The following is a 27,166-nucleotide window of genomic DNA, read 5'->3' as shown; positions in this document are numbered from 1 at the left end:
AAAGATTTTAAAAATAAATGTGAGATAATATACTAAATGTTTTGCACTACTGTTTTTCTCTTTTGTGAACTTTTCTTTGGCTGGTTTGCAATGTTAGGGAGTAAGGGGAAACCAGCTGAAGATAAACTGATTTGAAAGTTTGCATCTACAAACTTCTGAGACAGCCTGAGGGAGGTGGTGATAATTCAGTATCTTATAACAGCAGGCAGCACAGAGATCAAAGAGAAGGAAGACTTGGGTGAAACTAACTACGACTGCTTGACTGTGTGGGGTACTAGTAAAAATAAATTATTTTTTATGTCTAGGGAAGACTGTCTGACCTGCAGCCCTGTACACCTTCCACTTTACAGGCTGTTTTGGGCTTTGTTACAGCCACAATGCAGCAAGAGCCTCTTGCTGACATACATACCTTTGATAAAGGTTCGGAATAGATGCAAAGGCTTGACATAGCTACTCTTGCACAGCCTTTTAAATGAAAATAGGTTTGTTAAAGATAAATTGAAATTATTTAAATTTTGTTAAATACAATCAAAACTTTGGAGCCTTTTTTTACAGGAGAAAGCTAGGAAATGATTGAAACTCAAGTTCCTTGCTGTACCAGTAGAGACCATCTCACTGTGTAACACAGCGGTGGGTTGGTGAGTTCATACGCACCACCTCAGCATATGGTCTAAAGTCCCAGTACTGAATACTGACTTCTTATAAATAGCCAAAGCAGACTACTTCCCAAAATCTGTGTACCACTTGCATATGATTTTCTGCTGAAGTTTATTAATTATGACACACCACAAGCATCTGTGTGTGATTTTTGTCTCTCGGAAGATTCTGGAGGCTGGCTGACCTGTATGCAAACACATTACTTCTTTCTGTAAGCCTAAGACAATTGCGCATGTAGGACAGAACATGTTTATCCAAATGCTATTTAAAACTTTGTTCTGCACTTTTTTCAGTGTGCAAGTGCCAAAGAATGACTACACTGCTTGACTTCAGATTTCTATCTATGTCCTACTGCAACAGCAAAACAACAAGTGATCCAGTGCAAAAGCAGATATATCTTTAGATTAGAGAAACATATTCAGACTACATGGTGTTTATGATGCCCATTCCCTTTTTAAAATGCATTATGCTGCTCGTTTTTATCCACAAATTATCCAAAAGGATTAGGGTCTGATTATGTTGAGGTGCTCTCCTCTTTTTGCACACCTTGCTGCATTCTTCAAGGGTGCTGTTAGGACAGACAGGCCTTGGAACAAGCCAAGGGTGTCACGCAGATGTGGAAATTACTTCAGACTTAATTAATTCCCAACTTCTTATAGGTGTGAACCCAAAGGGGAAAAAAACATAGTATTTTCTGACCCATAAGCTACAAATAATTTGATGCTCTAAAACCCAGTGAAGGTAGTGCTAAAATCCTACCCAAGCCAATAGCTGCCTTTTATCAAGCCCATTGAAGCATTTTGCTGAACTACTGCCTTGGAAAGCAAAGCAAGGTCCACTGTGAATGTAGTCTATCTGGCCTTCAGTAAAGCCTTTGACACTGACTCCCACTGCATTCTCCACGAGAAATTGGCAGCCTATGGCTTGGATGGGTGCACTCTTTGATGGGTTAAAAACTTACTGCATGGCCAGGGAGAGTGGTGGTGAATGGTGCCACAGCCAGTTGGTGGCTGGTCACAAGTGGTGTTCTCCAGGGCTCAATCCTGCAGCCAGTTCTGTTTAACATCTTTATCAATGATCTGGATGAGGTAATCAAGAGCACCCTCAAGCTGTTTGCAGATGACAACAAGTTAGAAAGGAGTGTTGATCTGTTGGAGGGTAGCAGGGCTCTGCAGAGGTGTGTGGACAGGCCAGATGGCTGGACTGAGGTCAATGGTATAAGGTGCAATAAAAGGAGGTGCTGAGTTCTTTGGTCACAACAACCCCATGAAGCATTACAGGCTGAGGGGAGAGTGGCTAGAAAGTGGCTCAGGGAAAATGGACCTGAGGGTGTTGATCAACAGCCAGCTGAACACATGCCAAAAGTGTGCCCAGGTGGCCAAGAAGGCCAATGGGATCCTGGCTTGTATCAAAATAGTGTAGCCAACAGGGCTAGGGAAGTGATTCTCCCCATGTACTCAGAAGTGGTGAGGCCACACTTTGAGTCCTGTGTCCAGTTCTGGGTCCCTCAATGCAAGAAAACAACGAGCTGCTGAAGCGAGTCCAGAGAAGGGCAACAGAGCTGGAGAAGGGTGAGGAGCACAAGCCCTGGGAGGAGCAGCTGAGGGAGCTGGGGGTGTTCAGTCTGAAGAAGAGGAGACTCAGGGGTGACCTTGTTGCTCTCTACAGCTTCCTGAAAGGAGGTTGTATTGAGTGGGTTTTGGGCTCTTCTCCCAGGTAACAGGTGATAGGACAAAAGGACACAGCCTCAAGTTCTGCCAGGGGAGGTTCAGGCTAGTCATAAGGAAGAATTTCTTCACCAAAAGGGATGGTTAAGCATTGGAACAGGCTTCCCAGAGAGGCAATAGAGTCACCATCCCTGGAAACGTTCAAGAAACAACTGGATGTGGCACTTACTGCTGTGGTTTAGTTGGCACAGTGGTATTTGGTCTAAAGGTGGACTCAGTGATGCTGGAGGTCTTTTCCAACCTTAATGATTCTCTGTGTTCAGTAAGTGTAAAAAAAAAATCAAGAAAATATTTCCTCCCCCTAAAATAAATGAATTATGACAGAAGTAGGAGTGACATCATCTTATACCTATTCCAGTTATGGCCTAGGTACTGCAATTACAACTCCACTAAAAATATCTATGAAAAAGTGATACCACATTACATTTATATATTGGAAAAAATAATGGAAAGAGGGCTTTTCATCCTTTATCACACACCCAACATTGTTACTGTTAGTTAAACTATTTGCAATTTAGATTACAACACCACCTCGAGGGTCTACACAAATAATACCTTATCCATTAAAAAGAATTTACTAGTTAATGTGCTGACAAATAGGTTCTTTAAAAAAGCATTTATTATTCTTACTCAGACTTTTCAATATTATGTTTAAGAAGGATTGCATGTTTCAGATCCATAAGGCTTTTTACTGTCCCCCTTTTTCTGTTTGTTTCAAAGATGCTGATTAATCTAAGTTACTACATATTAGACATTTTAATTGTGAATGTTTTCAAGCATGTGTCTGCCTTACATCTGCATTCCCCTTCAATATATAAATATTACCACAGAAAATACTTTGTATATAAAGCACTGAAAAACACATCACAGAGAAGAATAGCCTGTGTTGTATATATACAGCAGACAAACAAAATTCCATGGAAAAACACACACTGTAAACATCAATGCCTTCCCATTGAGGACAGCTGCAGTAACACAATCCAGGGTGCCTGCTGCCAGGATTTTCCACATGAGTGCATCTTCTTTTAACCGCTGCTCAAATACTGGCTGAAAGAGGAGCTGCTAGACTGAACATGTGTCTGCGCTCGGATGACAAACACACGGCACAGCACTGGAATGCAGAGCAAACCCCGGGATTTTGGGCGGGAAATGAGCTACCCCCACTGCCTACCTTTGGGTTAAGTTCACAAACACTTCTGCTCTGGCTTTCAGAAATTCGTTTTATACTTCCCAGTGAGAAATAGATGAGTGTGTTTGTAAGCATACACACAGTCGCAGAGGTTTTAAGTAGAAATAATCAATAAATGAATCACAATTTATGACAACAATACAAACTACATCTCCTATTGCTCGCACTGGCAGCTGAGTACAAAGGAAAGACAAACCTATTGGATACATTTTTTTTAGATTAAATAAAACAAATATTGGCAGAAAATGTTAGAAATATAAAATTCTGGGGTGAGGAGGTGGGCATATGTCGCTGCAGAGAATATGTTCATAATATTAAAAAAATGTAAACCAAGTTACAGATTAGATAGAAAACAGAATCAGGTTTCCCCGCACAAAAGGCACCTCAGCTGCCAAAAGTACAAGAGCAATTAAGGAGCACAAATCAGCTTAAAAGCAGAGAGAAATAAATGGTGTAGAAAAAGGGAAGTGCTCACTTGAATTAATGAGTCTGTAAATTAACATACACACACACATTTATCCATACACACACCCACAGCCTTCCATGCTGTCAGGGTAAAGCATCCTCTGTGGACACAGACCAGGCTGAGGGGTCTGCTTGACATGGGGTCAGATGCTCTCCAGTTTCCCCCAGCTCAAAGGACTGAGGTGACAGTTTTTCCCTTTTCTGCTGCATACTTCATGCTACACCACTGCAAAAATGCAATCCTTTTCTCCTGAATATCCTAAGCAATAATGACTCTTGACATACTTCTTACGAGACAAGCTCACAAACATCATAGATTTAAAATTCTATCTATGTACTAGTCAAAGCAGACACAAAAATTATAGCAAAATTTGTTTCAAATGGTGAAATAATAAAGCTTTCCTTTTTCTCTATGCCTCAGTTTCTTCACTATCATTTGGTGAATTTTTTGCATAGATGATAACCCAGGACACTAGAGCTCTCTTCCCTCTCCAAAGTCATCATCTGATCTGTGTTCTCTCTGGGTGATGAAGGTTAACAAAGACAAGGGATGTATGTGTGTATGAGAAAGATTGCATTAAGATCAAGAAAAAAAATTGAAAACAAAACTTGAAGGATTGAAGCTTCAAGGGTTTATGGAAACACTTCCAAATTTTAAAGTGTATTTCTAGTTTTACAGAAGGGCTTAAAACTGTAGCCAAAGGACTGAAGAAAGCAATGGTTAAAAAGAGATGTCAATACTTCCTTAAGTCTTCTGATTCAGCAGGGCCTAACTCACAATTTATGACCTTTTTGAGGCTGGCAATGCTATGATTACTCAACCTGGCTCATAGCTGGCAGACACAGTCCAAACAAGAGAATTGAAGAATCTCTGTTCTAATCCCTGATCATTTACAGGGATTCAGCTGGATCTGATTCAGCAACACATGCAAGCACATGCTGTATGTTAACAAAATGTTACCTCCACTGAAGCTATTAACACTCAGAAAGCATTCAAAGTGAATGCTTAACCAATTACCTAAACTGGGGGCTACATGTTCAGAAGACAGCTACTCCCAAAAGTTGTGTATTCTTCCTTTGGTTTAACTGCCAACTCAGCCAAGTCTGTCTGGTGTTTTGTGCAGAGCATGGAATGGTCAAGACCAGAATTACTGCCCAATTAAATGCATGATATAATATTTAGTTATAGCAATAAACAGAATTATCAGTGCAGCTACTAGGGCAGAAGAAGCAGAAAGTACAGACTGAAAGCTTTCTGCAACCTTAGAACAACCTTTTTAGTTCCAATGTACCTTGCCTCAGAAAATGTCTTCCAGAACTTCCAGTTCTAGCGTATATTTAGGTTATTGACTAACCCTGCTAAGTCTAGTGGCTCCAGTCTTGGCATGATTTAATACTGTCACCTCTCAGCTTCAACAAGTGGGAAAGAAACCTCAAAACAAACCACAAAAACAAACTGTTCATAATCTTGACAGAAGCCAGAAGGAACCTCATATTGATCTTAAGACTCTTTTGCCCATAAACGGGATCATCACATAGGCAAAGATTCACATGAGCTGTTTTAAAAATCATGATGAAATTCCATTTAAAGAAGAAAACTAAATGGAAGTATGATGTTGAAAAATTAAAAATTTGAATACAGGAAATGGATAGAGTGATATAACATAGAATAAGATAAGGACAAGATATGAGGTCACAAATGCCAAATATATGAATTGTTGAAAACCCCTTGCAACACTAAAACTCTATGGCTTTCCTTTAATGTTAGAATTGCTTCTAATTCCCTCAACTCATTCCCTCACACTGAGGTGTGTAGTTGGTTGGTAAACACGAGCACTTTCAAACACAGAATCAGATAAAGCTGGAATCAAAGAGCCCCCACTTTCTGGATATCTTAGAAGATCATCTAAGAAAATGGAAGAGCCTCAAGCAGAAGAGCAATAAGAAGCAAGTATGTGTATGGTACCCTATGCACTCTTCTGTGAAGCCACACCACTTGGAGACCAAATTCCTTTGCAATTCACATAAAAAAGGGAACCCCTGCCTGTAAAGTTAAAGTGATCATGTCATACTTTCCTGTGAAGAGGACCGGTGAAGTTTACATCCCTGTAAGTGAATATCCACAATATCGGCCAGAGACAAGAAGGTAGCTGGTGGGGGGAAGGCTCAGCATGAGCACACCAAGGGTCAGACATGGCTATGCACAATCAGACATTTAATGAATTTCTGCAGACAGCTGCTTACATAACTGTCAAGCTGTCCTACCAGCCCTTCAAAAGCACTGAGGCATTTCCCCTCCTTTAAGGAGAGGAAAAAAAACCCACTCTGAAAGATAAGAAAAGCAAAACTCATAAGCTGCAATAGTCGCAATTACTTATAATAGCTTATGACTACATGCACTAAGCTTTAATTATTACACTGATGCTATTTGTCTACTACTGGATACATGGAGAAACCAGTTCTAACTTGTCAGACATGATGGACTCATGTTTTCTAATGTTTAAAGAGTTATAGTTTGCGCTTGTTTTTTGCCAACAGTATATCTTCCCAATTAAAGGAAGTTATTTTATACTATTTTAAACAAAGGTTGAAGAAATTTGCCGTAGGACCAAACTTCCTGAGTTTCATTATCCAAAGCTTTAAAATGACTGGCAAGCTTCACTTTTGAGTCATATAAGTTAATTGATGACACCATAATCATGAGTAGTAATGCTAGTCTAATCGGGTATTCTTTCTTCCTGGTAAACAGAATCCAGGATACCCTGAGGGATTCTGCTAAGCACAGATGTAGAGAAAAGCACACAGAAAGAGAGGACAGGAACACATTTTTCAACATGTCTTTTCCCCTTATTCAACTGTCGAAGAGAACAAACGTATTGTCCAATGGGGATTATAAATGAGCCTCTGCCCAAGATAAAACTGAACTTCCGAAAATATACATGGTGCCACTTAGAATTTCTTCCTTCAGATATTGACTATTTTTACCATATGCCAAAGATTTGCAAGAAAAAAGGTATTTTTTAAAATTATTTAAATCTACAGGACAGATTATGAAATGATATACTTTGTCTTTTTGGTGAAAAGAAGGGACAAAAGGACAAAGAAATCCAGCCACCAATTTATCCATGGATTTGCCAAGTCCCATGATAAGCTGTTAAAAAACCCCTTATTTCCATTTGATTAAAAAATATAGTTTAATGATCTTATAGGAAGGCTCATAAGAACATATTCACCTACCTTTAATTAACCAAGACTAATAATTAGCACACTCTGTAGCTTACTTCCCTGCCCATAATGCAGCAGCCCTTTCCCTCTCATGAATCCATCAAAACCAGAGTTCAGATGCAAAAGCTTAGAGGAACAAGTATTGGAGAAGAGTCAACGATGGACTCCTACGTAACCCTTACACTATGTAACTTCAAGAAAAAGAGAATTGTTCAGGCCCCATGTACACATCACTTGTTTTGTCCTTTAATGGAGATAAGTAAAACATACTGCTGTCAGAAAAATTAATTAGTTGAAGTGATACTCTAAGCCTCACATTGTCAAAGAACTGCTGCAGTATCTTTCAGCCCATCTGTCCAAAGCACAGCTGTTAAAACTATTTTTTCCTCTCTATAACCTGGAGTAGAATATACACAATTTCACTTTGGAAGTAGATGCTGGAAGTGAAAATACCTAGTTCAAGGTTAGTGTTATCTCACTAGTTTGGCCTTGAGTGAGAGTGAAATATTCCTTCCCTGAATTGAAATGTCCATCAAACTGACGTATGAAATCAATCTGAACTTACCTGTCAAACAGAACATAAAAATTACCAGGAGGACAGAAGTTGTCTCCTAGTGTCAATCATTTAATAGCTGTAAGGCTAGTGACTTATTACAAGAAGTGCAAACACGGCTGAGAAAATAGCCTGTCATAGCCATCTTCCCTAATAATTTCATTGCTCACTTAATTAAATTATAAGCAATTCCCAGCTCTCAAGCTTAGATAATATCCTCTCGCTAATAGAAAAATAGTTGTATGTACAGGAGATTTTACCACACCTTGTTTATTGTGGCTCCCTGTGCATCTTGTGCCTCATCTAACAGTAAGACTTTCACTTCAGTGGACGAACCACCTGTGAGCTTTCTCTCTTCCCCTTCTCCTACACAACTGCTTAGTTAATGAAGTTGATTATCATTCAGACTTAACTCCTATGAAATTAAGGTAAGATTAGACATGTTCAAATGCTATCTGGGCACCAGTTACATGCAGACAAATAGGATCACACAGGCTTCAACATTCAGGGAGGGGGGAGTGGAAATATCTATGCAGCAGTGCTGCACATTTGCCTAATTTTTTGTTGGTCTGACCTGGCTAAAGAGGTTAAAATAAGAAAACTCATGAAGGACAAATCATCTGAATCTTTCTATTCTGTCATGACAGCAAAGTATGCCCTACGTGATAAAACTAATATTCAGCCACCAAAAATACATAGCGCAAAATGCTGTCAGCTATGATAAACATTAAAGAAATGCAACTTCCCAAGCACCATAATTTTCCAAGGAAAAGCTCACTTTCTACAATCATGACCTTAAGTGAGACACACTAGGAGATGGCAACATAGACTTTAAGATTATCAGCCATCTGAGTCACACCCTGTTTACACCCAGCTGAAGGCTCAGAACTATTTATAACACTTTGTCTCATCTTTCAAGGGTTTCCCTTTTTCTATCAAGAGTTTTCAGAAACCCGGATGATTCTGAGATGCTAAGTGATAGAATGACTTTTTCAGCAGAAGACTAAAGCAACTAATGAATCAAGTCTACCAGATTTTAAAATGTGATCTCTCTTAATATGCAACAGATTCCAAACAGATAACATGCTAAGCTGTTAAGCATTCTCTTCTGAGACCTCTTCTCACCCTGGACCTATGTTTGAAACTTGGATGCAAAGATGTGCTCAAGACCTATGCTGCAAGTCTTGTTTGTGATGTGTAATGACAGATTAGGAATAAAATCACATTACTTTAAAACTGTAGTTCTGGAACTCTGTGCTTATGGAACTTCACCTACAAGGCAAAGGAAGCAGTTTCACATTCATTTTGGGAAAACAGAAGATCATGATTCAGCTAAAACACTATCACTATCTGACCAACTTTAAGTTATAATACCTCCCAAAAAGCATTGAACATAGTAATTGTACTGAGTCTTCACTTACTGTATTGAGCATCACCTTTCAGGAACACACTGAGAAAGAGGGAAATAGGGCTTTCCAAGGGCTATCCTATCTTCTATCCAAAACAAATTTGGAGAGATCTCCTCCACAATCCCTCTCAGAAAATCAATCTTTAAACAAAGTACACTTTCCAACTAAAATCCTTTGTATGCCGAGTTTTTAAAAGATGCATTATGTTTAGATATCCTCTTATTCCCCAGCCCTGAGGTGATATTAACACTTGCATGATATGCCTGTACGTGACAAGTGTGGAAAGTAGTGCAGTCAACTAACATTTACATTATCATACATGTATTCTTAAACCTTTAAGAACAAAACAGTTTATGATACATATGCAGATTTTTTTCCCTTCCAAAAAAGATCACAAGTAAATATTTTCTAAAATTCTGGCAAACACTGTACTTGGAGCATCAGTGAATCCTGCTGAAATGTGAGACTGCACTTATGCCACCCTATAATGCTAATTTTGTTACCCGGTTCCCTATTAACCCATGGTTGAGAAACTCCTAAGTAGGGATAATTTCATATATAACATGACTGCCCCCTTGTGTCAAACTAGGTACCCCTCCATTAACAGTGAGACTTCTCACATCTCAACTTATTTCTCTTGTCTTCGTATGAAAAAACCCACCACCACAACAAATTTAACTAGTTTCTTGAGCATGAAACTAGAATGTTACAGTTCCTATGGCAAGACAAAATGTAAGGTATTGATGATAGAAAGCAATCTGAAAAAGAGCAACATATTTCCAAAGTGATATGATCCTAAAACTTATTCTGTCTCAAAAGTTTTTGCTTTACAAAATCCCTTTTTTCCATAGAATTACATGGGTCAGAAGGGATATCAAATATCATCTAATTCCAACCCCCCTGCCACAGGCAGGGACACCTTTCACTAGACCAGGACCTCAGAGCCCCATCCAACCTGGTATTGAACACTTCCAGGGATTCACAACTTCTCTGGGAAACCTATGCCAGGGCCTCACCACCCTCACAGTAAAGAATTTCTTGCTAATAACTAATCTAAACCTTCTCTCTCTCAGTTTGAAGCCATTTCCTTTTGTCCTGTCACTCCAGGTCCTTCTAAAAAATCCCTCTCCATGTTTCTTTTAATCTCCCTCCAGGTACTGGAGGGTCACCCCAAAGCTTTCTCTTTTCTAAGCTAAAGAATCCCAATTCTCTCATCCTTTCCTCACAGGAGAAGTGCTCCATCCCTCTGATCATCTTGGTGGTTTTATATTTCAGTTATAAAATTAATTATATGAAATCATACAGCAAGACTGTAAGGTAACTTCACTGAGTCAGACATACAGTGTTAACTCTCTAGCAGCTCTGAATATAAAAGCCTACATCACCAAGTGCATCAAACTATAGTACCAAGGGAAAATTCCCAAAGGATGCCAGTGGTCCAATTTGCCAACAGAACTAAAGGCATCACATACCAAACATAAGTGTGTCCAGTGATATCACCAAGATCAGCCAAGTTTTGTCCCATATCCTCAGCTCATTTCCTCCTTCTGTCACTGCTGATACAACTATTCCTGTTCACTGAAGCTTACATCCTTCAATTACTCTCTTCCCTGCTCTCTCATTCTCCCACAACTCATCTGCTTCACCACAGCATCTCCAAGACTTGACCCTTCCTCTCCCAACCCTCCCCAAAACCAACTCATTTAGACATTTCTAGTGCTCTAGCCTTTCAATGAGCTGACCAGAGGAAGCACAGACAGGAGAAGGGTAAGCCAGTGACTAAGGTACAGCTTTCTGACTCATTTTGTTTTCCTGCTATCAAAACCGTCTCCGGTTTCTTCGGTATCTGTACGAGATCTGTCACTACTGCCACATGCATGTTAAATGCTTTCTCCATCAAGTGTAACTCCGTAGAACTATTGATCTCCTTTCTCTACTGGATGTTTTATATGTTCTGCAATCTACAGAGATGCCCTGCCTAATCAGGCAGGAACTGAACTTGAAACTTGCAATTCAGATGTGAATATTCCCAGACTCTTGGCTTGTTTTTCTCCTTTCCTCTCTTTCTTTTTATCTTTCAGATCTTTCTGATACAGAGACACCTTGCATGCATTAAAAAAATGTCATTAACAAATGAGAGACTCCTGCCATCCAAATATTTCTAACAATTCACTCTTCTCTCAGGGGAGCTGCAAACTATACTGACTACAGCTCCATTAGGTATGATTTATACTGAACTGTTTTTGTGAGAAGTTCATACCTTTAAACTGTGATTCCCTCAAAAAAAGAGTTCCTAGTTGTACCATGTCTCTGATGTGCCATTGGTGGTAAGACTGGAAGGTCTATGGTATACATTATTTGTCAGTTCATAATTCATAGCAAAAGACTGAAAGCTTTCAAGCTTTCAGACATAAAGACAGACACAATTAAGGCCTCTAATAACCTGATCCAATTGTTGCAGCACACAGCCATTTAAAATCATTCATGTTTTTCAATATGGAAGTGATTTAACACAATTTAGCAAACCTGAGACCTACATTAAGATGTAATAATGATGAATGGATGAGACCCAGTACACACACTTACAGAAAACCTCAGAGTCCTGCAGAGTAAAGGAAGTACCCCAGAAGACCTGGCAGGTGCCCTGATGTGGGTGGTCCAAAAAAACCACAAATACCTAAACAACCACCCACCAAAGAAACTGCCACAAATTCCAAATTAGTATCTGAATTTTCTACATTGACAGGGCTGGGTTAGGTTTCTAAAATAAAAAGATAAAAAGCAGACAGACTGAAAACACTTTTTAAAATTTATTGAAGAACAAATACTCTGTGTTTGCAGCCTTCCATTATTTATTAGCCCAGCAGCCATTTCAGAACTCAAACACAGCTATTTCTTTACTACCTTCTGGTTCTTGACTCCAAGCTTCATGTACACCAATCACAGTGAAAATCCTCTAGGACAAAGCATACATGCAAATCCTTACCTTTCCTTATAAATAAAGACATTTCTCACAAAGCCTAAACATTTTTAAGTACTAAGTAATTAAAAAAAATGACTGGCATTTCACCTTTTTCATGTATTTCTCACAGAATCCGAATGAAGTTCTGTAACATCTGTTTAATTATGCACCTGACTTCTATTCCCCCTGCATTATTTATTTATTCTATGGAAATGGTAATAACAAGAACCATTAAAATGGTTTCAAAAATAGCTAAGGGTGGAAAGAGAAGATAGAGGAGAAAGTATTGTTTGTGCTACTGAACCAGAATTTCTCAAGATCAGTTTTTTCTAGAAACAGAAGCTGTCTATTTATCCCCATTTGCCAAATTTTCCTCTAGAGTGTGGTAAGACAGAGTAGTGCTTTCAAACCAAGCTTTCTGCCTCTGTTCCTTTTCCGAAGGAACCGGTACGAAAGAACATCTCCATGCAGGACTCATTTTAGTTGTTTGAATGCATACAGCCAGTCAACCACAGCAGGACTAAATCCAGAGTGGTGTTTTGGGGCACTAATACAAGGAAAGCACACACATGTGACAACTCAGCATTCTCAACTTTAGGTAAGATGGAGAAGAAAAGGATGCATTTCACCTTGTCAACCTCCCTATACCACCAATGCAATGCTCTTGGACACTTCATGCTCAAAAATGGCGGGAATGTGACCACTGACTTGGAGACCTAGGTGAATAACAAATGCTTTACACAAAGTTTGTTTCTCCAGTTTTTCAATCCTAGCTGTGGTCAGATAAGTACTGCTGCCAGCTCATATCACTAACGAAAGGAAAACTGACATTACATCTCGCACCGCTCTGGTACCATCCTCCACACCCCACAAACTGTATGACAGATCAAGACAAACTTACATTTTGTGTTAAAACCAACTTTAAAATAATGGATTGTGAGGATTTTTCCAACCATTCAGCACTGTCTAACATCTGTGAACTTCATCATACCCAACCTACAATTTGAGAAGGGTTTTGCTCAGTTTTACCACTTCTGGATCCCAGTCTCACTGCAGAGTGCTTTTTTAAATAAGGAACCTTGGGCTTGGCCGTAACCCTGGAGAGACTAGCTTGCATGGAGAAAGCCTGCATGGAAAGGTGAGTATAAACTGGTTGCTCTGGAACTCACTTCTTTTCTTTAGACCACATTAAGGCATGTTGTGATACTTTGGGGTTCTGTCATCAAATAAAAAAAGAGGAACTATTTTTTTAAATATTAGCCTTATTTCTGTAATAAAATAATATCCTTTAAAAGTAGTTTTTCCACAATTGTGTATTTGATTTCATTAAAAAACAAAATCCCATGCATACAGGTGTCAAGTTTTCAGCAGCCCTGGTATGACATGGGTATCTGTGAGCTGTTCTCAAATTCTAGCCACTGCCTAAATAGGTATTGATTAGAAAAAAACGCAGAAAAGATACAAAGTTTCAACTGCTTTCCGAATTAAAAGCTACACTACAGGGGAAAAAATACGGTCTGAGGAGAGTTCAAGTACATTCCACTGTCTATATGTTAAAGGTTTCAACAAAGTGAACTTAATGTCAGATGCAAACAAGTAATTTCCAAGTGTGAGGTCTCATGAGATACAGCTCTCTGTTCACTGCCCTTCATGCTCATTTTGTAGTGACCATAAAATACAACTGGCATTGCCTGGTTTTTTCCACTTATACCCAGACCGTATTATGGATCTAGCCAGTCTGAAAGTGCCATCCCTCAAAAAAACACTGCACCTACAAAACAGTGACAACCTCTCAAACCACAATTCACATAACAAATGTAACATTTCTGCTCTGTGCTGCTCAGAGCCCCATCTCTCTGCAGGACATTGTGTCACACTAAACATTCTCTGTCTGTATCTATTTACAAGGTTGTCATTTTTAGGAGCCAAAAATTCCTACAAGATGAAGTCCCTGAGAGTCATACCCCTTTCGGTGACATTTCTGTACTAATGACACTTGGCTGCACAGGAGATGAGACTTGGCTTTGGGGCAGGTCCCTGGCCAAAAGGACATGAAGACTGACCACCACCACCAACAGTTGGCACTTTCTGATCCATTTCCCTTTTGACATTATACCTACACAGTTTACATGTGGAGAAAAATGAACACAAACACATCAGTTTCCCTTGGGAAAGTCAGACAAAGAGGAGTAACCAGACATAGTATGACTAGCTTCTGAATTTATTTTTATCCCAAAAGGCACTCAATAACCACAGAAGTGGGTGGCATACAGGAACCTGACAAAAACATAGACCAAACCACAACCACAAGCAACAAGTCAGGTGCTTCGCTTTAGTTCACTAACAGGTTGACAACTACAGTAAGATATTTAAGGTATTTTGTCTGCAAGACAATTAAAATACTACAGCTTTTCCTAGTTGAACTTCCTGCTGGAAGTAAAACAAAAGCTACAGTTCTACACATGGGTATGACAAAGTTCCTGAGGCCCTGCGTGAAATCATGACTATATTCAGTCCTTGCAATCACATGAAGAAAGCAAATTTCAGTCAACAGCTCCATGACCTCCCATGTGCTCTCTGTCCAGGGCAAGCGCCCAAGGCCATGCTTGCTGCACTTCACACAAGTGGAATCCCAGATGACGCACAGAGCTTGCTACTTCACAGCTCTGCCATGGATTTGGCAAACATGTAAAACAAAACTTTCCATTGCAGTAAGTTTTGCTACAGCATTAGCGTGTTAATCATACTTAAGCATGTTTCTAACTTTGGAAAAATATCATCAACAGTGATCAGAAACAGTAGCTGCAGAAGAGACTCTTTAATGTGTCAGTGCTGTAATAGAATTCCCAGAGAAGTACAGCAAGAGGAAGATACATTTAGCCTGAACTGGTCATACTTGGAGCAGCAATTACGTATGGAAAAACCCCGCAATCACCCTATTGCTTTGCAAAATACTGTGCTATGAAATTATAATAAGAAAAATGCATTGATAATATATTCGAGCAATTTTCAGATCCCTTTTACCATCAGAATGTACATCATGCAACTTCCCGAACAATTACAGTATTATAGCAGGAAAACTAACCCATTTACACCTTTTGGAATTGCTCCCCTTTGTATTAATACTGTTACAAAAAGGTATTTTCCTTTAGCATTGCTGTTCTGGTGCACTATTCAGCAATATCGAATCCAGCCATTGATTTCCATTTTTCCAGCATAGTGCACTTTATGACAAAAGATGCTCTAACAAGACCTTACCAGAAATTAGTTACCCAACACAAAGGTCACATGTGCTTTTGGTTTTATATACCATAATTTTCCACACTTGGATTTGATAGTTGAGCCTGGAACTAGATGATTAGGTCAAAAATACATTAGAAGAACTATTTGCTTGTTACGCTGTGTTGGGTTCCAACTCTGCCCCACACACTGACACAAATATCTGCAACTACACTTACATCCACAGCCAACATTTCACTATGGAAATTTTTTTTATTGTATACACTAACATTTTAACCAATATTAGAATAATAATTGTGCTAAAAATGCTCATTTACTAGTTTGTATCTGCACATGGAATAAATCTCAGCAGTCAACCATGCCTCTTGGATGGCATACACTGATCTTGACAGGCATTTCTACAACCTTGTACTGATACCAGGTTGATTCCTGCTGGAGAGCCATGATGCCAAATCCAGGTATTTTTGCTACACTGATTTAGCATAGTCTATGCAGCACCTGTGGGCACAATGTCGCCCATAGATTTTGGAGTAATAATGGAGTGATAATCTTAATTCTACTTGCAAATATTAGATTTTACAACTTTGTAACTTTGTTACCACATTATTAGAAAAATTGGTTTTATATCATTAATAAATTATTAAACATAATTTCTATTCTGTTTATTGGTTAAAACAACTTTCAATAAAAGTATACACATTATAAACTACTCAAGTTTTTAACTTCTGGTATATCCAACACATCTAAACAAAAAGTAAAGCCATTTCCCATTCTCCTAACAGAAAATGTTTATTTATGTTTTGAATTTTAATTCTGGAATTAACAAAATGATAATAAATTTAATCTTTTAAAATATTAGATAAAAATGGGATATTCTTATTGTCTCCTCCATCCAATTAAAAAGAAAACGGTTTTGCACTTATTATTCTGCATGACGCCCAAAGTAAACAATGATAAAAGTTAGTAGGGGGGAGTTGCTTGTTGTTTTTACAGCATAGGACCCCTGTACTTCTGAATCACTAAGCAGCTGGAGTCTGGTTTAATTACTTAACATCAATCAAGATGTAAACCAGCACTTGGAGACCAAGGAATGCAGTGTTCATCTGCAACACAAAAGAAATAGCTAAGCTATCTTAGCTTCTGCCTAGATGGTTTGTACACTAGGAAAAGTCAACACATTACTTTTATACCATGTCAGTAACATAAAATAGACAAACAGTAATTTTACACTGCTCTTGACAATTTGTAGTAAGAGAGAAAAGATCATGAGAATATTATTTCATACAGGTTTGTAAGCTCTAACAAAGAATGATTTGTCCAGTACTGACTTCTGGCAAATAGCAGCACCAATATATGATAGCACTTCCCTCTCCAATAAATAAACATAATAAAAAAAGGACACATGAAATTGCAAACTCTATGATCCTGCCTGAATTTTTTTCATCTTGTTCATTCATTAATACATTTCTTTTACTGTGTTTTTGCTCGTATCAAGAACACAGCACAGTAATGCTGCAACTTCATGGAGTGCTACAGCTTGTCTTTTACAAGATCAAAGAGAATGATCTAATTATCCCTTCTGGTCTTCAGACCTATTGATGTAAACTACACACTCTATCTAATCTATGAAAAAAAGCAACCACACACCACAGTACAAGAACTTCCCCCCGATGATAAAAGAGGCAAGTAACCACATGGGACAGATGTTCTCCACATCACTTACTGCACTGCTGAAAGCAGCTCAGTTGCTACAGTGTCAAAGGTGAAATAAGACACTGTGAATATCTGCTCAAGTCTTCAGCACATCTCAGGTAATCCATACGTAAAAACAAATATTGTAAATAACTGCCTGTATTGTGGAAGACACAATCAGTCCACTTTAGCCAACTCTATAGCAGACACTGGATGCAAAACACAGAATCAGTTCGTGTACTGGGATCCCACCTATTAGATATTATACAAACACAGAGCAGTCTCCAACTCAGCGAGTTTTCAACTGAGGCATAGGATTACAGATAAAATATATCCAGATGCAATAGCACCTGGAAACAAGTTCATGTTTGTCTCAGCACAGCAGTGGCTACGGTTCTTTTCAGGTGCAGTGAAGAGTTTACAGTGATATTTAATCAAGGCACACAGAAATGCACAATGCCCAGACTCTCAGTACACTGTCACAATGCGTATGCCACAGCTATTTTGGCAGTGCTTCTAAACTAATACCAGTTCTCATAATCCAGAAATAGAGTTCTTATAAGCCATTATGGACATACTAAAATACCCATTTGCCTTTCAACATGTAAGACACAAGTTTGCTGATGTCCCGCTCTACTACAACCACTCAGCTCTTTTGCTGTAAAGAAGCTTGGCAGGCCCCTATAACTGGGACTAACAGCAAACTAATAATTTCTGAAATCAGAGACACTTTGAGTCTTCTTTGATGACTATACAACATTGATCACAGCTTACTTCAGGGATTAGATGTATTTAGGACTGAACTGCCACAGCTCCTTTGCCCTCCCCATACAACCTGCAATGAGAAATCAGAATGGATGATGACATGGAAATCCTTACAGTGTCTTGTTTACAACCATTCTGGCGTTTCCTGCTGAGAAAAGGAACTTTCCTGACTGCTTGTTAAACCAGCTTTAGGGACACTTCATACTCTCAAGTGTCTCACAGCAGCTGAAAAAATCAGATACGTGATACATCCATAGTTCTAGGGTCGATTTCTATGGCCAAGTTTATTGACAATTTATAACAAAAACATAGGATATAATGATGCTATTTCATACCAAAGGGAATAACTCAGGGAAACAGTCCTCCCCTTTTGAATAAACTATTAAATCAACAGATTGTAAGAAGCATATCTAAAGGAGCTTGACAACATATTGAAATGTGCCAAATGAAAAAGGGATGCTGCCCACTGTATAGCAAGCACTGAGGCCTTTCCTTTTGCAAGTCAAGTAAATTACTGGAATAACAGCACATGACAGTAACCAGTGATCTCTGTACATTAAGCTCTGGTCTTAACTCAAACATGTTCTTACATAGTTGCTATCACTGCTATTCTTCAAAAATGCTTTGCCATTAATGCTAAAATGGACCACATGGAAATGGCACTTTAAATGTTGTTAACAACATTTCAGAAGGAATTCTTCTGACAGCAGAAGTCAGCTGTTCCATCTGGCTCATTTGAGAATGAAAAAGAAATATTTGCTCAAAGGGTCATTTTGATACAGAAGAGGAAGATAAAAGCAGGAATCTTGTACAATATGAGTTAGCAAATCAAAGCAAATAGGGATTCCACTCACTGATAATCCAAAAGAAAAGAAACAGCTATAAGACACAAACAGCACTGTTTGTTCTAGGCAACATGGTTCTATTTCATGCCAACAAAATATATGATGGTAATTAAAACACAGAACACAATAAAAACAGAAAAAAGAAAGAAAATGTTATTTCCAATGAATGCCAGTGGTAACTGCAGCACTATGGACACTGCACTCGGGGTTTACCAGCACACTTGATTTAAAAAATTTCGATTATATTTAAAAGCATTCAAAAGCATTCATTTCTATCATTCAGAAATATCCATCTGTTATAATTTCCTCTTGATCTGGAAATTATTACAAAGTCCTAAATCTATTTTCTTAATTGTTGCTGTTTAATAAGGAAGGGTTTATTTTTAAAAACCGTTCCATCACTAGAGTCTCCCACTTACTCCTAATAAAATGTCTAAAAGGCTCTGTACCACACTTAAGATGCTGATGGAGAGAGTAGAGAAGACAAGGCTGATGTCATGACACAGAATTTTTTCAGGATGGAAATACACTTAACAAAAAGGAAGTGCTCTTTGTTTGTAGGGTAAAGCTTTATTTTTGCATAAGCACATCATATTAAATCTAAAGTGACACCAGTATGCAATTGCAGGAAAGCAACTATTTTATGTTTACTGACAAAACCAATGTTTAACTAATTAAATGCATTTTCATCACCCCAATAAAGAGGTACATGAAACATCTGGGGACAAGTCATTAAAACATCAAGAATTATTGTCATGTTGATAGAGACAATAATAGGATCACAAATGCACAATGTTAGCAACTGCTTACAGCCAGAAACACATAGTCAGCTGGATCTAAAGTAATGCTGAAATTAAACAATTATAAAAACACAGGGCAATAAACCTCTTGGTAGCTGAGGCTCAGTTACAAGTAGCATCAATTTTCCACTGCTTTAAAAAACAAATTTTAAAAAAAAAGACCCAACAAAGTGAAACAAGGAACAGGAAACAACACAGGAACACACTGATTACAGAGAAATAACCCAGTGAGAAAGCTAAAGGAGAGGGGTGGTAGTGCCGCAGTCCAGTTTTATATTTCACTTTTACAACAGAACAGACCACAACAACCATTAAACAAAGCACTGAAGGGCCAAGTTCTATCACAAACAACACACTATGCGTTGCACTGTTTACACTGTTACATAGCATCTTATGGGTGAGATCTGTAACAGCTAATTACACAGACCACTCTGATGAATCTGCATCTTCTGCTCATAAGACTTCTCATGTAGTACGGAAAAAGCAGTCACTCCCTTATACACTGCTACCTTATTCTATATTTCTACATGCACCTGCTGCAAATCTGTTTTTTATATGACTTGTGTTAACTTTCCTGTTTGAACATCAATGTGGTTTTATTATTATTTTTGTAGCCTCAAATAGGTAGTGACAGTGGTTAACAGATACAGTAATCTTTCTACATGAATGATTTCCTATGTGCAATTCCACAGCCACAGAGCTACATTTAATGCAATATTTATTTCAAAACAGACTTAAAACACATTCAGACATGTACTGCAAAAAACCCTACACCTGCATTTTTCTATTTGACACAAACCCAGTCCTAATAAATTCATAGAGAATATGCACCCTCATTTACCAAGACAGTAATTTTTCCATGAACTAGTAGGGTACTGAAATTAAATTGAAGGGGACTTTGGGCCTAGAAGACTAAAGCCCTTTATTAAAAGGGCTGAAAGATGGCATTTACTTTCCAGGACCTAATACAAGTGAGGAAACAAAACTTAACCTAATTCATTTTTTAAGCCACAATGATGCCAAGTGTTTACCTGTCAGTAACAAAGTAGGTACCCCACACTTTTACATATTTATGCTACTCTATTGAAGTATGAATTGCTTTTAAGACCTGAAAGTAGATATATTTGCACTTAATTGACTTTACTATAGCTGGTACTAGTAATTTTGTTAAGTACTTGCATATGATTGCTTACTTCCTTATAAACAAATCTGGAGTGATCATATTTTATATATGTGATGGCTTTAAGGAAATAAAATGTTTTACAACTGGAGATATCAAAACAAAGTAATTCATCCTAGATTTTCTCAGGCACAGAATAACTTTTAAGCTTAAATTAAAAACACACACAGATAAAAGCCTGAAATGACTGATCATTTTCACTATACAGAAAGTCAGTGTGTGGCTTTGCACACTGGGATGTATCTAATGTGCAATTCTAAATTTGATCATTAATTCTATGCCCACGTGTCTAACAGGCAAGTTCTAGTAACATCTGACACTAGCTCATAAATATTTGTTTCCTAGGACTTTGAAATGAAGCACTTGTCTAAAGCATACGAAGCATTTGGCTAAATAACTCATGGAAATGGACTGGTCTTCAGCATCCAGCAACACAGGTACTCAGTGACACAGCACAGCACCTTGCTTTTCAATCACCTCAAATGCAAGCAGAACACACAACTCAATGGCTAAACAAACATTCCAACATTTTTCATTTCAGTATTTGGGAATATCTGTTGCCTGAATGCCAACAATCCAACTGACATGACAAAACATAGGGTTTTCATTATTTACAGGCTAATTTGGCATTGTTTCAGGCCTCTTAATAAACTGCATACAAAGTAAATGCACTTCTAAGTGAACAGCTCTCAGACTGTAAAACATTTGAGCTCCTGAGTTTCAGAGACACACATTTCAGCTAGTATTTTATCCAGTTTTCCATTTCACCCAGTTTATCCAGTTTTGTATCTAAACACAAAATCTTAAAAGAAACAATGACTTCCATTTTCTTCCACCCTAGCAGAGACTCAATTCAAGCCACATATGGGGACACATTTTGTACCATCAGTGATGGCCCAGAGCAATCAAGGGAGATTTCAAGCAAGGTTACAACTGAAAACTAAGCAAGTACAAAAAGCAGTATCTAAGTTACTGATAGACTAGGGTGTTAATGTGATGAAGTCCTTCAGCTGATACACATTACCTATATCCTTAGGTTTCCCACAAGTAGTTCATAGAAAAAAAAATCTCAGCTGCTACATAAGTTGAACTTTAAAGTGATGAAGCACATTATTTGAAAATTTTCAATGAAAAATAACCAAATTCCCAACCCAAAAGGGATACTGCAAACTCCTAGCATCAAAACTTATTGCTCTTACAGTCTGAAACACTGTGGAAAATTAAGTTACAAAAAAGCTACACAAAGAAAACATCTAGATCTGGTTTTGTTGCTCCATTTTTCTTGTCTGTCTTGAGAAAATTTATTACTTTCTCCTCCTGCTTTTACCGATAAAAAATCTTCTAGAATTCAAGTCTTGAAAAATACTCTCCCTATAAACAGATGTACCATTTGGGTGATGCAAATATCTTTGTTTGGGGGGACGGGGAAGATTCCACTTAAACATTTTCTTTTTTTTTTTTTTAAATAAGTGCCCTTCCAAAATGGCTATAAAAAGTACATTTGTGCTTCTCTGGTATTTTTACCATATAAGAAAATGGCCTGAAAAATAGCAGCATTTCTGCATGTTTTGTACCTCAGAAATACAAATGCATCAAGAATTTTCATCTGTGGTTTCACTGTGGAAATCCTCAGATTTTTAGAAACAGAAGGGGGGAAAAAAGTGGTTTTCCCCTGCTAGAGGACATACCACCACACATACTATAGCAAATAATGAGCATTTTTCAGGAGTTTGAATTAACAATGGCAAAAAATTTATTTTTAAAGACATTTGAAGAAAAATTTTTTGCAATTCTCAATTTTTCAGAATAATCTGAAAACCTGACAATAACATTTTAGCATAAAAGACAGATGGAAAATATTCTTTTAAAAGGAAAAAGAAAATTAAAAATATACAGGCCTATTTCAAACCATTTTATGTACAACAAAGCAGTAATAATGATCAAACAGAGCTTTTCTTCCAATGTAGAACATCATTTGACCATTAGGGAAGGTGCTGCTGAAATGAAAAGGCTGGTATTTAAAATTTACACTTTACAGCTATTCAACTGGAAAATGATGGAGGGAGTAATATAACTCTCATCAGGCAAGTACTCCCACACATTGTCTCTGTGTAAAAATCTTGAGGATATCAGTCACCAGCTGTCCAGAGACATTACCTGAAAACTAAAGCCTTGTGTCACAACCAAGTGAACTTTTCTTTAGGTCAACATGAAGATTTACTGGCAATTAGAACAGAATACACATCAACTTCAAGGTAAAAAGAGTTTGAGGCAAATATCTGAAATAACCCTATCAGCTCTGCATTTCAGCTCCTCCCACCTGAATTGGCTTCTCTTGTCTAAGTCAACTAATGCACAGCCTTGACTTACTGTGAGATGTGAGTTATTGGGGTCAGCAGGGTCTCACCCTCCAGGTCAAGCTCATCGGCAAAGCTGCTGGTCCTGATGAAGGGTCCTGTGTTCACATCTAAAAATGTCGGGCTTTTTTTCACTGTGAAAAAACATGCAGGTATCAGTTAAACCAACAGCATTTCCCTACCACTCACCTGGTCCTCTGAAATACTATACATTTTAACAGAATATTGAAAACTGAAATTATTATCAAAAATTGCAGAGTTCATTAAAAGCAAAATTTTAACTCTTCTTCTGCCCAAAGCATTTCAACTTCTGGTGAAGAATTTAAAATTAACAGTTTATTCTTTTCTTTGTTCATACTCCTTATACACTAGACTTTTGAGTATCTATAAGACAGATGGCTTCATGCATTATAAAACTTACCATGCAATATTCAGCCATCCCAAGGACCACCACTCAACAGCAACAGTGCATGAGAGTAATTCAATGACAAAAATAGTTCCTTTTTATATCATCTCTACTTCACGTTCCATTTACATGGGGTATAATTATTGTGACTAAGATCAAGAAACCAGGCCTAGATCAACACAGGAGCCTACGCAATTTCATGGTGAGCAGTCAGATCCTGTCACACGCTGTATGCTGTATCCTGTCTGCTGGTTCCCTCACCGTTAGGCATGAGGATGCCTCATCTTCAGCCTCAGGCACAAGACAGACGGTAAAATATTCAGTTCATTCAAAATGAGGTCCTTACTGACACATTTGTTTCACAGAACTTCAGAAATCAGAAGTTTCAGCAGCAAAGTTATTTGAATATTATCCCTCTCATGCATCAAAAAAATAGGCAGAGTGTTACAGATTTCATTTTTAAACTCAGCCTCTGAAATTCTGTCAGACACTAACACTAGGAACAGTAAGTGCTTTTTCCAACATGGTCCTAACATTTGTTAGAGAAGCCACGAAATTTACATATAAATAAAACCACTACTGTGGTTTATGACTGTAAATGAATTTATGGAAAAGAAAACTAGGCTAAATTCCATATAAATCATAGGCAGATTGTGACCCTTCATAGAAACCTTTGTCTGTGTAACTGGCTGGAACACTCAACTAAAATAATTATAGTGCAGTAATTTATGAAATCTCTACTATATTAAATATGTTTTATTTTAAGAGCAAATAATGCACTTCCAAAATACCACACAAAAGCTAAAGGAATACAGCAGAAATAGGTAACTTGAAGGTAACTGATATTTAATGAGAATAGAAATGGAGATATCAGGAAACTTTTCTTTAATGAAACCATTTTACTCAAGTAATTAGATACCTTCATATGGTAGAAACAGACTTGAACTTTTACAAATAATAAGATGACAGAATGTTATTATACCACCAGGCACATGGCCGTCCAAAATTACAAAGGGAAATCTGTTCTCAAGAAATTATAATAGGAAAGGAAAAACTCTGAAATCACCGTTTTAAATAAATAAATAAGACAACTGCAAGGAGATAGAACTGTTACAAGAAGGAGCATCTTGTAACACTTAAAAATGAAAATTCTGCTGTATGTTTTACAAAGCATTAGCTTCAATTTTTGGTTTTGGTATCATACTATTTAATCACTTTGCTGTAGCCATCATACCAAACAGTGGCTGTGGAACAAGCAAAATAATTCCAGATTTAGATATGAAGCAAAATGCCTTTCAAACAGACTTCTTTTGGCTTTCACTAAATTAATTTTCACTGTTTTCATTTCCAGGAAAGGAGGACTCACAAACTGACAGCAAGTGATAAAAACTGCTGAACTACAAACTACGTAAAGTGTTTGCTGAACAGTCACCAAACAGTGCTTATGAGAGATACAGTACACTCACTACATAAATGGATTTGCAGAAACAGCTATTCTTGAATGATTCACAGTTATTGCTTCAGTTTCATAGGAGGGGAGAGAGAAGGAGTGGCACAATGAAAACGGAACAAGGCTGTGCCTCAGACTATTCAAAGAGCTCTTATCTGAGCATACAGAGATGAAGAGCTGATTATTATTAGGCAAATATGGTATCTCCTTCCCTCCATTTTAAAAATTTCTAAGATCATCATAACCAAGAAAAGAGCATGGCCTTATGAAAGCTTCCCTGACAGAAGGTGCCTTGAAACAGGGCTCTAGCAGAACAACAGGGAGCACATTTCTTTACTTTTAGAAATAAATTCATAGTCATTTCAGTTTGGAAGAGTGTTTCTTACAATGCAGTGTTAAAAAAGATGCTAAATTTCTAAATATCAAGGCTAAAGAGGAAAAAAAGGGAAAACTGGGACACCAATTTTCAATGGATAGCAATGAGTGAAAAGAAACAGGAAATGGGTGTATCAAAGGATGATCACTATAATCTTGGGGAACCCCAGCTTTATTTTCTCTATCTTTTTGTGCAGCAGCACAACTATGGTAACAGGCACAACTATCCAACTGATAATGTAGACCCAAGCACTACACTTTGAAATAGCAGAAAATACACGCCCCACAATACGAAAACCTCTGCTTTCAAACTAAAATTCTGAACTTTCTGGAAACATCCACGGTCACTTTGGATGGAGTTCTAAGCAACCTGATCTCGCTGAAGATGTCCCTGCTCATTGCAGAGGAGTTGGACTAGACACCTTTAAAGGTCCCTTCCAAAACAAATCATTCTACAATAAAAACAGTAACAAGAAATTAATGGGGTTTCTTTCTATATTACCAAGACAATAATTTATATAAAACATGACATGTATGTAGATGCGTTTCTGGTAGTGGACTATTTGGCTAGAAAGACAGAAAATATTTCACACCTCCTTTTTTGCAAGCACAGACAAAAAAAATTAAAACACCTTAAAGCACTTTTTCATGGAAAAATCTGAGTTTTCCTTAATGTATTTAGAAAATATATCTGGTCTGCAGAAAATATTTTATTTAAACATTTGCAATTTGCAACCTGAACAACTTCCAAATGCAAAATTCTACTGAAATGCCTCTGCTTTTTTGAAAAAACCAGTTCTATCATTTTCTGTGCCACAGCAGGCAACTCCAAACACAGCATTGCAAAGCTTTAGTAATTAACAAAGGTGATGGAATATGATGGAACAATGAAATATTATGAGCTTTACCTGGAGAGGAAGGAGCACTGGAAGACTGCTGGTCTGTGGAAAAGGATGGCCAGGAGCGCTGACAATCTGAGTCAGAGTAAAGATGTACATGAAACAGATAGGAGAGGAAAATAACAAAACAAACAAACAAACAAAACAAACATAAAAAGGAAAACAAAAAAAAAAAAAAAGGAAAGTTCCAGACAGGCAGCCGAGGAGATCCAGACATATCTAAAATACAGCATGTTCTACTTGACACAAAATAAAAATATACTGTGGAAAAGTGTTTGTATGAAACTCTACTAGAGTGCATTACATGTTGGCAGAATATAACATCATCACTAAGGAGGCATCTTTGCCTCTGCAAACCCATTCTTCATGGCAGTGTCACCTGCTGCAAGACATTCCTCCCTACATGCACGTCCCATTTGAAGGAAAGAGATCTATGTTTGCCTCTTTCTTCATGACTTTTAGGTTTCTCAAGTCTTTTCCTTTCCTAAGTGTCCAACCTTATACAGGTCAGACCTCTCTTATTCTAGTTCACACAGTTCACAGTGCAACTATCTTCTGGTCAGATTTCAGGGGTTTGGAGATTCTCAGTGGGAGTACTGAACTGGGGAGTACCATTCCTAAACCGCAAAAGCATGCTCCAGTCATGGCTCTTGGGTGTTTGTCAAACCAATGATGCCAAGAAAAACAAGAAAGGGAAGAAAAGCTGAACATCTTTGGTTGCCCAAGGATACTGGCGGGGAAGACAGATGAAGGATCCAGGAGTATGAAGACTGAAATGTAAATGGGCAGCCCAAAAGTTTACTTAATATACTGAATTTACAGCATATGTGACTAGAGACTTTCCGAAGACCACATTAAAGCTGAACGGGCATCCTTTATTCTTGTACTTCCTAATGTCTTGTTTCTGAGCTTTTGACTTGGCAGCTTCAGTTTTCTGTGTAGGCAATCTAATTCACATTAAGTACAATTA

The 27,166-nt window shown here is 37.9% G+C and overlaps 1 protein-coding gene across 4 annotated transcripts in view; it reads right to left on the bottom strand.

Moving 5' to 3' along the window:
• The window catches only part of KCNQ1 (potassium voltage-gated channel subfamily Q member 1), a 345,282-nt gene that overhangs the window by 210,849 nt on the left and 107,267 nt on the right, over positions 1-27,166 (bottom strand). For 3 of the 4 annotated variants that reach the window (XM_071559495.1, XM_071559497.1, XM_071559494.1), the window contains exons 11-12: positions 26,206-26,271; positions 23,080-23,200 (exon numbers count right to left, since the gene is read on the bottom strand). In XM_071559495.1, coding sequence (XP_071415596.1) covers positions 23,080-23,200; positions 26,206-26,271 — 187 coding nt within the window. The remainder of the gene's footprint in view (positions 1-23,079; positions 23,201-26,205; positions 26,272-27,166) is intronic. The other variant, XM_071559496.1, reaches the window with a different exon arrangement.

This window comes from Pithys albifrons, chromosome 6, assembly GCF_047495875.1.
Source record: "Pithys albifrons albifrons isolate INPA30051 chromosome 6, PitAlb_v1, whole genome shotgun sequence".
Lineage (NCBI taxonomy): Eukaryota > Metazoa > Chordata > Aves > Passeriformes > Thamnophilidae > Pithys > Pithys albifrons.
The sequence above is the reverse complement of the archived record's forward strand: the minus strand, read 5'-3'. Positions and strand labels throughout refer to the sequence as shown.